Source organism: Coenobita brevimanus, chromosome 65 (genome assembly GCF_032717465.1).
Source record: "Coenobita brevimanus isolate Jiangsu-jjx chromosome 65, ASM3271746v2, whole genome shotgun sequence".
In the NCBI taxonomy this organism is placed as follows: domain Eukaryota; kingdom Metazoa; phylum Arthropoda; class Malacostraca; order Decapoda; family Coenobitidae; genus Coenobita; species Coenobita brevimanus.
Window position 1 is genome coordinate 19,678,175 of NC_137018.1, and position 15,250 is coordinate 19,693,424.

The 15,250-nt window shown below is 46.0% G+C and overlaps 1 protein-coding gene across 1 annotated transcript in view; it reads right to left on the reverse strand.

The window, feature by feature from the left end:
* Positions 1 to 299: 299 nt before the first annotated feature.
* LOC145404943 (sphingomyelin phosphodiesterase-like) overlaps positions 300 to 15,250 on the reverse strand; it is a 102,303-nt gene continuing 87,352 nt past the window's right edge. The window contains exon 12 of the mRNA XM_080276447.1: positions 300 to 456. Within this exon, the coding sequence (XP_080132573.1) occupies positions 300 to 456 (157 nt within the window). The remainder of the gene's footprint in view (positions 457 to 15,250) is intronic.

A 15,250-nucleotide genomic window follows, 5' to 3' on the forward strand; every position in this document is an offset into this window, starting at 1 on the left:
AAGCAAGAATAAACAACAAAAATACGTCATCGTGATGAAGGTGTTCGTTGACTGCCAGGAGTTCTCTTAGCTGAGCAATGGCGTTTAGTGTTTGCCTGAATATGTAAAGGTGTCCTTATCAGCAAAAGGATTAATGTAGTGAGAGAGAGAGAGAGAGAGAGAGAGAGAGAGAGAGAGAGAGAGAGATTTAAGGAAGGATGGGGAGAAGAGACCAGAAGTAAGTCTAACAACCGTGACAGAAAGAAGGTGAGAAGGAACGAACGTGAGATAAAGAGAGAAAACAGACGAAGTCCAAGTATCTAAGCAGGGTAAACGCTGTCGATGTAGTCCTGGAGGCGCTGACAGGCCTCGTTGTTGGAGGTATCAGAGGACACCATGTCACAGAGGCGGCTCTTGAGACAGTCCTTGTCACAGCTCCACCCAGACGGCACATCAGCCCAGTCGTTGTGCGTGTTCCTGCAAGAGGGGCAAGGACGTAATTTGCCTTTGGGGCATAGAGGTGATGTGGCTTTGTGAGGCGGAGTTTGGAGTGTGGCTCTTGTGATGTGAGGGGGGGTGCAGGCACGTGAGATGTGGTTCTGTGATGTAACTGTGGAATGTGATAGCATTGTGTGTTTGAGGTTTCCCTGCGGATGAGAACTAGGACATGGGATGTGTCGGTGGAATATGACTTTGTGATATAACTATATGATGTTATGTGAAGCAGTCATCATCATTCATCATCACCTTATTATCCTTTATATCTTAGGACACATATTAGAGGAGATAGGGTTTCCGATATAAAGTTAGCATTATGCTTCAAAATTAAATTGCGAAGGGAATGGAAACCCCCAGTTTCAACGAAAATATCTGAAGAATGTGACGAATACAGAAGAATGTGACGGGCCTCTTTGTTTTGTTACTGACAACCTTTTGCAAAGTAGGATGCAGTCTAATCACATCTCCACAAACTTACACAATACTGTAATTAAAGGCTTATCTTCTTCGCCTTTTGAGTTTAGAACACAGCCCTATGATATCGTTTACAGCACATTGGGCCGTATTTCGAGTGGCATAGGGGACCTTGTAACTCGTCTTCCTTAGCGATTTATTTTTCATATAAAACCTAACTTTCCTCATACATTATATTGAAATCGTGTTAATGTAGACATAAAGTGCATCCAAACCATACAAAGGGGTTGTGTAATGTGCACAACATGTCACTAAGACAGGGAGGGGTGTCACAAAATCTCCAGTGCCAATCAGAATACGACCTATTGTTGCTTCACTATTGATTTTGGAGAGGACGATGATCCCAACACTCGCTCTGGAAACTCATGCTAACCTCCAATGACACTCAGGCAATATGTAGAAAATATAATCTCTACCTCATACTCAGGTATGTGGTGTGTGTGACACTTCCAGACGGCAGTATTCTTAAAATTTAAATGGCGAAGGGGAAGGCAAACTACCTTTTTTACGACAATTCTCAAGCACTTTACGAAAACAGAAAGTTTTAGGATTCTTTGCACTGTACCTGACTGCACTCTGTGATGTGAGATGCACATTAATCAAGTCTAGTAATGACAGGCATCCCATAAATGACCGTCAGAAACTGAGGATTTGCATTCCCTTCCCGAATTAACTCTTAAGAATGTGACCTTGACAATGGGGAAAGCACGTGCACAATTTCTGACAGACCTCCATACAACACCATTGAGTATAAGATTTAATCACCCACCATTCACCATAACAGAGTGTTATTAGCAGTCATATGCAGAAACCAAACAGTTATACTATAAAAGCAGTTCTCTCTCTCTCTCTCTCTCTCTCTCTCTCTCTCTCTCTCTCTCTCTCTCTCTCTCTCTCTCTCTCTCTCTCCTGGGGAAGGGGGTAGGAATACTTTCCATGTAGCACTGCTTGTCTTTGCAGCTAAAAGGGGCCTATTTGTCTCCAATCTTTCTTTCCTCACTGTCCTCTTCTGTTTATCTATCTTCCCTCTCTTCATGATAATTTCCTGTCTCTATCTATCTATCTATCTATCTATCTATTGCCAGACGCCTTAATCCCGTAAAGGGTGGCCACGAGCAAATTGCCTCCATGTCGTCCTGTCCCCCGCCATTTCACTACCCTGCTTCCAGCTCACACACCCCTCTCTCATATACCTCTCCACTCCATCCCTCCACCTCCTCTTTGGTCTCCCTCTCCCTCTCCCCCCTTCCACCTCACTCACATACACTCTCTCGTCAGTCTCTCACTTCATACTCTTCACATGGCCAAACCACCTCAATGTGTTTCTCGTAACGCATCCTATCACGTCTTCCCTTATTTATTTTCCCTTTCCAGCTATCACATCACCAGATAGTTAGGACCTCCTGGTGGTGTTGTTAGTCCTTTTTTGTCATCTAGGGACTGTTGCCTCCCCACGTGTTTGCCGTGCGTGGCGTCCCGCAATACTACGAAACAGGAGTACTGGAGGTTGAGCAATGCTGCACGCTGCGGCCTGCAGCTAGCAACACATCTCTTTGGTTCCTTATTCTGGCTAGACAAGCGGGCTGGTTGGGCCCGACTAGGTCAGTCGGCTGGTCACTTATTGGCTAGGGTCAAGTGGGCACTGGGGGGCCTGGTGGCTCCTATTGCCCTGGAGTCACCCTTGTCCGGGTCCCCCCAGTAGTTACTTGTATATACTCTCTCACTACCTCAGGGGACCCTAGTGGTGTTCTCCCTGGCATCTGACCTCCCTTGTTGGGCTCCATGGTGAGTGGAGGGGTGAGGGAATTAAGTTTTCTTTATATATATATGGCTTCTTTCATCATCCGTACCTCTGCTTCTACCATCTCATCATCCTCTTCCCGCCCCCATCCCTCCACTGTTGCTTTACTTGATGTTTTTAGTCCCCCTTCATGGACTAAATTTTTCAGTGTCCCTGCCTCTGCCCCTATTGCCGATGATGACCCAAAGATTCATATTCGGCTGTTATCCTATGTGGGCCAAGACGTCTCCTTCCACTCCCGGTTTGATGGTTCCCGACTTATCACCGTCCAATATGAGTGTCAGGCTTCCCATATGTCCAGTTTAACAGATTCTTTGGAGGTTTCTATCCCTACCAAAAAGGACAACTGCTTAAATTCTAGTTGTGGCTCTATATTGGTCCCACCTGAAGTCAAGTTTTGTGACTGTCTTTTCTGAGTGTAGTACTCCAAAACATCTTGGAGTTCCTAAACCTTTCCATCACCTTTGTGTCCTGCTTCACACTCCCTGTGACTGCTCGTCGCCAATGGCCGGTGAATACAGCCCGTGTAGGTTTTGCCAGTCGTGCTCTCCCCACTCGTGTTAATGATGGGGATGTCCATCTTTCTATAAAGGAACATATTTCTCCTCTGCGCCAATGTCAGTCATGTTGACGTTTTGGTCACCCAGTGAAGTTCTGTAAGTCTGGCCTCATCTGCCCTCTTTGTGGTCAGGTTGCTCATGCCAGGGATGCTTGCTCTGCTACTACTAGGTGTTGTCCTAATTGCCATGAACCACACTCGGCTTTGTATAGTGGTGCTCAGCCTTTCGTTTTGAGTCTGATGTTGCTAAACCGCGAGCACAGCTGGGCCTTTCCTTGCGTGAAGCCTGTCGCGAGGTTCGTCTTCGTGGTTTTTCCATATCTGACTCACATTCCCAGTGTCTACAACTCTCTTGTCACGTCACTCAGGTATCCGTTGTTTCTTGGTCCTCTGGAGTATCATCCTCTCCCTCTCCTGCCATTCCCTCCACTTCCTCTGCTTCCACTTCTCTTGCTTTTTCCATGTCTCCAACTGTTTCATGTTCTTCTTCCCTCCCTCTCTCTAACTCTTTTTCCATCCTGGATTCTTTTGTCCCTTCCTCTTTCCCCTCCTCCTCGCCTTCACAGTTTCTGTCCTCCACTTTCTCCCTCAGGTCTCTGTGTTGTCTCCACCTCGTCCGAAGTGCCCCAATAGTGAGGTCCATTCTAATCCTCCTTCGCAATCACCTGCACCCTCTTTCAATTTCTTGGACACCTCCTCACAAGCGTTCCTCCTGTACGACCTCCGTTGCTCTTCCTGTCAGTTGGGGTATGGTTGGCCATTCTGTTTCCTTTCTGTCCCCGGAGATTCCCATTCTGCAGTCATGCCCATTAGACTCCGCCATTCCAGAAGGTGGTGATTTAATGGACTTGATCCACGAATATGTCCATGGTTCTGCACAGTCACTCATGCCTGGCTTATCCAGTCCTGAGCTTGTTCCTGCTCCCAGGTCCTCTCTATCTTCGGTTTTCTCCGTAGTTCTCTCTGTGGATGCTCATCCCGTTCCATCTTCCTTACCCCCTTCTTCTGTGTCCTGTTACATCATCTGCTGTTTCCTCCTTACCTTCCCCTTGCATTACCTCTAAGCCATCCTGTGTCTCAGGTTCTTCCCAGGTCCACTTCTACTCTTCCTGTTTCTAAACATCAGTCTGCCTCTCAGCCTAGGGCTAAATTTGGTCTTGGGTCAGTGTCCAGGTCTGTTGGTAAAGATATGCCTGGGGTTACCCTTCTTGGCGGGGTGGCAAGCCCCTCCTTCAGTCGCTATTTAGTTTCAAAATCTCACCCTTCAGTTTCTGCTTCTCGATCTTTTTTTTTGTTTTCCCTATCCACACCATTTTCACAGGCTCTTTATCTTGGGTGGTTTGTCTTTGTTTTCTTGTTTTTTGCCTTCTGAGTTTTCTAGTTGTGTGTATTCTTGTTTAATATTATGTCCATTTTACGAAGTTTTAGTGTTCAACGCAATGATTTCCATTCTTTGTTATTCGTTCACTAATTTGCAGTAGTTTATTTACAGGAAACTCGCCTTACTGAGCCTCCAATCCCAATTCCTGGCTATACTTTTATTAGTTCTCCTCATTCTGTTTTCAATACTTCTATTTTAGTTCCATTATACAGTTCCGTATGATGTCTTGTGCATTTCTGGCTTGCTCCCGTGCACTCTGGCACCTGTGTTCCTCAGTCGTTGGGTACTGGTTGTGTCGTTTTATTTTTCTCCTTTGGTAGCTATTAATTTTTGCATTGATTTGCGGATTTTTTAAATTTCTTCTCCCTCCTCCTTTTCTTTTACTGGGTGATGTTAACTCTTGTAATTTCCTGTGGGATGATACAGTGATCAATCCTCGTGGTCGTTTGCTTGAAGCTTTCATTTCCGCCCATAATCTTTTCATTCTTAATACCGGTGACTACACCCACTTTGATGCTCGGACTCATTCCTTCTCTTGTACCAATCCTTCGTTAAGCTCTCCTTCCCTTGTCTTAGTCTTTGGCTGGTCTGTTTTAAAGGATTGCCAGTGTAGTGACCGTTTTCTGTTGTGAATCCATCTTACTACATACTCTTCCGTTCCCCGTCCCCAACGTTGGTGTTTTGATAAAGCTGATTGGCCAACCTTCATCTCTCTTACAGCCACCTCATCTCCTTTCGTGGTGGGCGATATCAACTGTCTCATTGCTACTTTTCTTGATACCGTGTTTCGAGCTGCCCATGTCATGATTCCTTCACGTCCAGTTGCATCCTTCGGTGGACTCCAGAGTGTTCCATCCTAACTGGAGGAGCTATTGTTGGAAGTGTCATACTGGTGATCGTTTATACCATCTGCCTTCTTTCGCTATACAGTTAAAGAGGCTAAGAAATCAAGTTGGTGCTCTTATGTTTCTACAGTTAACTCCTCTCCCACTCAAGATGTATGTTCACATGCCTGTAAGATTGCTGGGAAACATAAGTCCTCCCTTGCTTCTGTTCTCCACATGAATGGTTTATCTGTTGCTGATTCGCACTGGTTGCTGATGTGTTGGGCTCATTTTAGTCATGTTAGTTGTGGCTCCCACTTGTCTCCAGATTTCCATACTCTTCGCTCAGTTACGGATCAAGTCTTGCTCAGCTTTAGTCTGTCCACTGCAGAATCCTACAAAGCGCTGTTCTCTTTCAGAGTTGGGGGATGCTATCAGCTCTTGTGAGATACGTGTGCAGGCCTTGACGGGATCCATTACAGGATGCTTAAACATCTTTTTTGGCCACTTTACGTTTCCTCTTGTCATTGTATAATAAATTTCAGAATGAGTGAGCATTCACATCAGCTTGGAGCATTGCCATGATTGTTCCTTTCCTTAAACCCTTCAAAGCTGGTCGCCCTCCACAAGATTATCGTCCGATTGCTTTGATGAGTTGTCTTTGCAAAGTGGTGGAATGCACGGTCAGTGTTCACCTGATGTCTATCTATCTATTGCCAGACGCCTCAATCCCGTTTAGGGTGGCCACAAACAAATCGCCTCCGAGTCGCCCTGTCCCCCTCCATTTCACTGCCCTGCTCCCAACTCACATCCCCCTCTCTCATATACCTCTCCACCCCATCCCTCCATCTCATCCTCGGCCTCCCCCTCCCTCTTCCCCTCTTCACCTCACTCACATACACTCTCTTCGTCAGTCTTTCACCCTCCATCCTATCCACATGGCCAAACCACCTCAGTGTGTTCCTCATAACGCTTCCTATCACATCCCCATCCACACCACAACGCTCCTTTATATCCTCATTCGTCAGCCTGTCTCTCCATGTGACTCCACAGGCTCCTCTTTAATAACTCATTTCCACTGCTCTCACTCTTGACTTGTGTCCTTCCAACAACGTCCAAGCTTCACTTCCGTACGTTAGAGTTGGTATCACAATACTGTCATGTAGTAACTTTTTCACTTCCATGCTCACTTCCCTGTTTCTTATCACTGCTTTCAAAGAACCAGCAACCTTTCTTCCCTGCTGTACCCTTTCAAGCACTTCATCCTCCAAACCTCCATCCTTACTCATCACACTACCCAAGTACTTAAACGTACTCACATTTTCCAATTTCTCACCATCCAACCTCGCTGTACATTCACTGACTTCACCTCTCTCAAAGACCATCACCTTACTCTTCCCTACATTCACCTTTAGATTCCGTTTCTTACACACTCTCCCAAACTCATCCACCAAGCCTTGCAGCTCCCCTTCGTCTTCACTCAACAACACAGTATCATCTGCAAACAACAGTACAGGGAGTTTCCAAACACTATCCTCTCTCACCAGGGCCACTCCAACATCCACTACCCTACCTTGTACCTCTTTTATTACCCCATCCATGTACAGATTGAACAATCATGGAGACATGACACATCCCTGTTTCAACCCAACTTTCAAAGAGAAAAATTCACTTAGTTCACCATCCACACGCACTGCAGCCTTCACACCATCGTACATACTCTTCACAGCATTCAACAATTTCCCATCTACTCCATATATTCTTAACACTTTCCACAATCCTTGTCTATCCACCCTGTCATATGCTCTCTCCAAATCCATGAAAGCCGCATACAACTTCTTTCCCTTCTCTAGAAACTTTTCCACTAAAGATCTAAGAATGAATATCTGATCTACACAACCTCTTCCCTTCCTAAAGCCTCCCTGTTCTTCACCAACTAATTTCTCTGTTCTTTCTCTAACTCTGTCAATAAGTATCCTACCATACACTTTTCCTATTATACTAAGAAGACAAATGCCCCTATGATTACCACACACTTCTTTTTCCCCTTTTCCTTTGTACAAGGGAATAATTATACCTGACTTCCAATCCTCCGGGACTCTACCTTCCTCCCAGGCCAATCTGCACATCTTCCACATCCATTCTACTACTATCTCTCCCCCATGCTTCAGCATTTCACCACACACTCTATCAATTCCTGGGGCTTTCCCCGATTTAACTTTCCTCATTGCTTCCACAACTTCTATCCTACTGATTTCTTCCTGTCTTCTCACCTCCTTCCTTCTCCCAGCCATTCCCCAGCCACTTATACTCGCATTACTTCCATCCTCTATGTTCAACAATTCCTTAAAGTGTTCTCTCCATCTGCTCATTTTTTCTCCCTTCTCCATTAGTAATCTACCATTTTTATCTTTCACTCCCCTGCTAACTTCACTTCCACCCTGTCTTACTCTTTTCACCTCTTTCCAGAACATTTTCTTACAGTCCCTCCACTTTACACTCAAATTCCTTCCAAATTCCTCATCCACTCTCTTCTTCCTTTCTCTTACTAATCTTTTCACCTCTCTCTTTCTTTCTACATATAACTCTCTCTTCTGCCTCTCAACTTCTTCCACGCCCCTATTTCTCACCCATTCATTGTATGCTTTCTTCTTTTGTGCCACAGCCTGTTTCACCTCTTCAGTCCACCACGCTGTTCCTTGCACCCCCCTCCATCTTCTCTTCCTTCCACACACCACATAACATGCTGCACATATTTCTTCTGTAAATATCCTACACACACCTTCCACGTCTCCCATCTGCTCCAATTCATATTTGCCCAATCGTTCCTCCACTTCTCTCTTATACTCTGCCTTTTTCTCATCCTCTTGTAACCTTTCCACTCTCCTTGCAACTCCTCCTTCCTCTCGTCTTTCCCTTCTTCTATTCCTCCATCTTACTTGAATTCTAATTCTGGCCACCACCAAGTAGTGGTCAGAAAGTCCATTCCCCCAACCTCTATAAACTCTTGCATCCATTACACATCTTCGCATCCTTTCATCCACACACACATAATCAATCATTGCCTTCCTTTCATTCAGTTCACCACCCACCCTTCTCATCACTCGCCATGTATATCTGTGGATCATTTTATGCCTGAAGAGGGTATTGGCTATCACCAACCCCCTCCCAGCACAAATGTCCATTAACGCACTCCCATTCTCATCTATCTCAGCAGGCACACCCCACTTACCAACTATTCCATCCACCTTCACATTGCCAACTTTACCATTCATATCACCAATCAAAAACACTCTCTCATTCCTTCCAAACTTTTCCATGCACACTTCTACATTTGTCCAGAACTCTTCTCTCACTCTTCTAGCACGATCTTGCGTTGGTGCATACACACACACAATCGCCCACATTTGTATTCCAACTTTCAACTTTACCCACACAATCCTTGACCCAACTGATCCATACTATCTTATGCTCCTCTTCCATCTTTTACTCACAGCTATACATACTCTTTCCTTTGCCCTCTCATTCTCACCTACTCCTGCACATATATCCCATCCATACTCCCATTCTCTCACACTTTCTCCTCTCCATTTTGTTTCAGTTATTCCACATACATCCACTTTCGCACCCTCAGGCACTTGGACAATCTCTCTCTCTTTCACCTCATCATTCGCTCCCCTTACATTCCACGTTCCGATAACCATGTCCTTTGTCTGGCCCTTGGTCGTCATCGTTTGGTCAGTCCTTGTCCGAGGCTTATTGTTTGTTTTTTTAGTTAGTTGTTTACCGGGGAGGGGTACTAACCCTCCGTCAACCCCTTTAGTCGCCTTTTACGACAAGCAGGGATACTGGGGGAGTATTCTTGAAAAAAACCCCTACCCCCAGGAGTAGGGGCAAGTTTTATCACCTGTTCAGTTTGCTTTCCGTAAATCTTGTAACGCTCTGGATCCTCTGGTCCAGTTAGAGACGTTTATTCGGCCTGCATTTTCACGTCGTGAAACCGTCCTTGCAGTTTTCTTTGATCTTGAAAAAGCCTATGATACTACACGGAAGTATCAAATACTCCATACCCTCTGTTCTTTTGGTATTGTTGGTAATTTAGAGGTTTTTATTCAAAACCTTTTAGCCAATCGGACGTTTCATGTCCGAGTTTGTAATACCTTATCTGCTTCTTTTCGGCAGTTTGAAAGTGTTGCTCAGGGTTGTGTTCTAAGTACCACATTTTTCATTGTTGCCAGTAATGGTACTGTTTCATCCTTCCCTTCGGGTTTTTGTTCCTCCTTATATGTTGATGATTTATTCTGCTGGTTCTGATCTGGTTGTCCTTCACCGTCTTCTCCAGTCCACGATTACAGAGGCTGCAGGTTGGGCAACAGTTCAAGGTTTTCAGTTTTTTAGTAACAAGACTTGTTCTGTTTACTCGTTGCAGCACTAACGCTCAGCCACCTCTTTTCCTTTATGGTATGTCCCTCCCTTATAGGCAGGTCATCAGTTGCATTCTTAGGTCTTGTTTTTGACTGTAGGTCGACGTGGAATGCTCACATTTCTTCTTTGAGGGTATCTGCCTTGCAATGTCTTTGCCTTCTACAAACCTTATCGCATGTGTCCCAGGGTGCACATCGTAAGACACTCCGCTGTCTTCATAAGGTTCTTATTTTATCGAAGTTGGATTATGGCTGTCAAGTTTATTCTTCTGCCTATGTTCGTTCACTGTGTCTTCAGATTCTGTTCATCATCTTGGTCTCTGTTTAGCACTTGGTGCTTTTAAATCTTCTACTGAAAGCCTGTATGTTAAATCAGGGATCCCATCTCTGTTTCGTCACCGGACACTTTTCTGCCTCCATTATTTAGTCCGGGTTCATCAGTTTGTAGGTCCGTCAGTTCTCCGCTTGCCTGCCTGTGTTACAGATTACTATTCCATTCACTCCCACCCTAGCCCTTCCTTTTCTGTTCGTGTTCAGTCTCTTCTCGCTTCTTCCCCACTTCAGATAAAGTTTTTTTTTGTTTCATCCAGCAGCCATTCCACCTTGGCTTTTACCCTGTCCATCAGTTTATTCCTCCATTTTGCCGGCTCTACATCCTCTACTTCTTCCTCCGTTCTCAGCTCATCTTTTGGCTCATTTACATGAACATTCTTCTGCTGTCCAGGTCTATACTGATGGTTCTAAATTGTTGGAGGGTACAGGTTTTGCTGTCTCCTTTCCTGGCTGCTCTTACATAATATTTATACAGTTTACCTTCTGTAGTTTCTACTTTAACTGCTAAACTTCATGCCTTGTTAGTTGCCATGCGGCAAGCTTTTATCTATCAATCTATGCCATTTGTCTTGTTTTCTGATTTTCTCTGTCCCCTTCTTCTGTTGCGCTCGGCCTCTCGGTCTCACCCTGTAGTTCTGCAGATCATAGAATGGCTGTTCCAGTTGTCTGCAAAGCACAAGTCTGTCCGGCTTTGTTGGGTGCCTAGTCACGTTGGTGTCCCAGGAAATGAAAGTGTTGAGGCCTTGCCTCCCTTTCCATTTTGCCCCTGTCACTGACTTCTTCCCCGCCTTCTCCAAAGTTTTGTCCCATCGATGCCAGTCTTGCTGGTCCCTTGCTATAAATGCTAAACTTCGTGCTGTTAAGCCCTCCGTTGTTCCTTGGTGCAGCCCTTGTCATCGAAACAGCGGTTGGGAGGCTGCATTTGCCCGTCTACGGATTGGCCATTCCCACTTCATCCATAGCCATTTAATATTCTGGATCCTCCTCTGATCTGTTGGAGTTGTGACACCCCCTTGTCTGTTTGCCATATATTTTAGATTGCCATCTTTATGGGGCTGTTCGTCATCAGTTAATCCCATTTCTATTTGATCTTGGTCACCCCCCCACTTTTGGGAGATGTGTCAAGTGAGTCCCAGCCCTTTTCTGTACCACGTTTGATGTTTTTATCTCGTAATTTTTTTTTTTCATCTTTAGTTTATTCATTTTTGCTTCTCTTCGTTCCTTTTAGAGACACTTCGTATTCTTTTTCTTTTCATTTAGTTTGTGATTTCTTGTTTTTATAATAATTTCCCCTTTTTTTTTGTGGTTTCACATCCCCCGTTTTATTGTATCTTTCTCTTCTAACTGTAGTGCCATATTGTCCTTGCTCCCTTGTGCTAGATTTTTAATTATTCCTATTCTCTCTCTCTCTCTCTCTCTCTCTCTCTCTCTCTCTCTATATATATATATATATATATATATATATATATATATATATATATAAATATATCTGTAAACTTGCTAGATCCGTAATCCTATGGCAGTCAGAGGAATATCATCACAACTTCGCTAAAATCTAATCAATTCAAGCCATATATCCCATAGTACAGCCCACAAAGTTTGGATACAATATGCCCACCTGATTCTGAGATACTCTTGTTACACACATACACACACAGATGCAAGCGATTACATTATCTCCTTGTTAGGCGGGCAATAATAAGCCAATGGAGACAAATGGTCTTTGGGGCAGATAGATCCATGGGGAAAATAGGTCCATGAAAATAGGTTCAAGGAAAATAAAGCTTCGAGTGGGAAAATAAGGCCATGGTGGGAATATTACATGGAGAAAACAGGCTGATATTGAAAACGTCTCCATGCATTTATACTGGTCCATGGGGAACATACTGCAATGCATAAAATAGATCTGTTAGAATCTAGAAAGCACTCAGAGGATGCATATCTTAGCCAATGCCATGCCATTGCAAACGATCCGAATCCAGATCTGTGGAGATACTGTGTGGAATGCATAGAATCCGGATCCACCCACAAATTTAATCAATTGTTCCTTGACCCATGGCCCACTCTTCCACAAAATTTTATTGAAATTCACTGAGAACTTTTGAAGATATTGTGTCGACAAACAAACACACAATCATAGGTGAGTACATAACCTCCTCCAACTTAGTTGGCGGAGTTAAAAACAGGTCAGTTGGAAGAACAGAAGTGTTTGTAAAATATTCCTGTAGGAAAAACAGGACGAACAGGTCCATAGGGGGAAAAGAGGTCTATGGGAGGGAAAAAAGGTCTGTATGGAAATTGAGTCCATTGGGTTAAATATGTCCTTCGGGGGAAAATATGTCAATAAATGAACAGGTGAGTTGATCCTTATGGGACATAGCCGGGGACTTATCTCTGCGCTGTTGCTAGTAAAACAGCTCGTATGCATTTTGTAAGATCTCTAATAAAACCATCTTGCATCATCAAATACACATGTGATACTACTACTACTTTTGTTGCTGCTGCCGCCACTGGTGCTCCAAACGCCAGAACCAGACATACAGTAGAACCAACACCATGACCCACACCACAATGACCACCACTGCCACCTTCCCACCACCACTACCACAAACACTACCACCAGCACTGCCATAATCAACACAACCCTTACCACCACCACAACTACCACCATGACCACCCCTTATCACCATGACCAGTACCATTACAACCACTACTCCATCACCACCAATACCACGACCACTACGACCACCACAGCCACCCCCACCAATACCACTACCACCATCAGTAGCAGCAACAACACCACCACCATCATCACTACCACCAACACCACTACCACCATCCTTACGACTACCACTGCTACCATGACAATCACAACCACCATCACCACCACCATCACCACTACCACCACAACCACTGCTACCACCACCATTATCACCATTGTCACTATCACCACTACCTTTGCCACAACTACCACTGCCATTACCATCACTACCTTTGCCACAACTTCCACTACCACCACCACAACCATTACCACTTACCACCACCACAACCACTACCATCACCATAACCACTACCACTGTCACCACCACAACCACTACCATCACCATAACCACTACCACTGTCACCACCACAACTACTACCTCTACTGCCATCACAATCACAACCACTATCAACACTACCAGTAGCAAAATAACTATCATGGCCACCACCACAACCATAGCCACTACCACTGTCATGACCACCACCACCATGACCACTGCCACCAGCACCACCATGACCACTACCACCACCACCACCATGACCACCGCCACTACCATGACCACCACCATCACCATGGCCACCACCACCACCATGACCACTGCCATCACCACTATCACGACTGCCACCACCACCACCATGACCACCAATACCACCACCATCACCACCACAACAACAACCACCACAACATCACTACCACCATCACCACCACCACCAGCACTACCATCACCACCACCATGGTCACTACTTTACCGTGACATCCACCACCACCATGGCCACCACCACCAGCACCGCCACCACCATCACCACCACCATCATCACTATCACCACCACCACTACCATCATGGCCACCACCACTACCAAGACCACCACCATTACCACGACCACCATCACTACCACAACCACCATGGGCACTATGACCACCATCACCATCCCAACCATCACCGCCACCATAATGACTACCATCACCACCACCATCATGGCCACAACCACCTCCACCACCATCACCACCATCACCACCACCACCACCACGACTGCAGCCATCACCATCGTCATGACCACCACCACCACTACCAATACAACCACCATGACCACCACCACCACCACAACCACCACCATGACTGCAACCACCACCACTACCATCACCATGACCACCACCACCACCATCACCATGACCACCACCACCACCATGACTGCCACCACTACCACCACCATCACCATGACCACCACCACCATCATGACCGCCACCACCACCATGGCCACCACTACAATCATGACCATCACCACCACCATGACTGCCACCACCATCACCACCACCACCATCACCACCACCACCATCACCATGACCACCACCACCACCATGACTGCCACCACCACAACCACCATCACCATAACCATCACCACCACCATGACAGCCACCACCACCACCACCATGACCATCACCACAACCATGGCCATCACCACCACCATGACTGCCACCACCACCACCACCATCACCATGACCATCAACACCAACATGACCATCACCACAACCATGACCATCACCACCACCATGACTGCCACCACCACCACCACCATCACCATAACCATCACCACCACCACCACCACCATGACCATCACCACAACCATGACCATCACCACCACCATGACTGCCACCACCACAACCACCATCACCATAACCATCACCACCACCATGACAGCCACCACCACCACCACCATGACCATCACCACAACCATGGCCATCACCACCACCATGACTGCCACCAACACCACCACCATCACCATGACCATCAACACCAACATGACCATCACCACAACCATGACCATCACCACCACCATGACTGCCACCACCACCACCACCACCATGACTGCCACCACCACCACCACCACCATCACCGTCACCACCATCATCATCACCACCACCATGACTGCCACCACCACCACCACCACCATCACCGTCACCACCATCATCATCACCACCACCATGACTGCCACCACCACCACCACCACCATGACTCCCACCACCACCATCACCATGACCATCACCACCACCATGACAGCCACCATCACCATGACCATCACCACCACCATGACTGCCACCACCACCACCACCACCATCACCGTCACCACCATCATCATCACCACCACCATGACTGCCACCACCACCACCACCACCATGACTCCCACCACCACCACCACCATCACCATCACCACCACCAT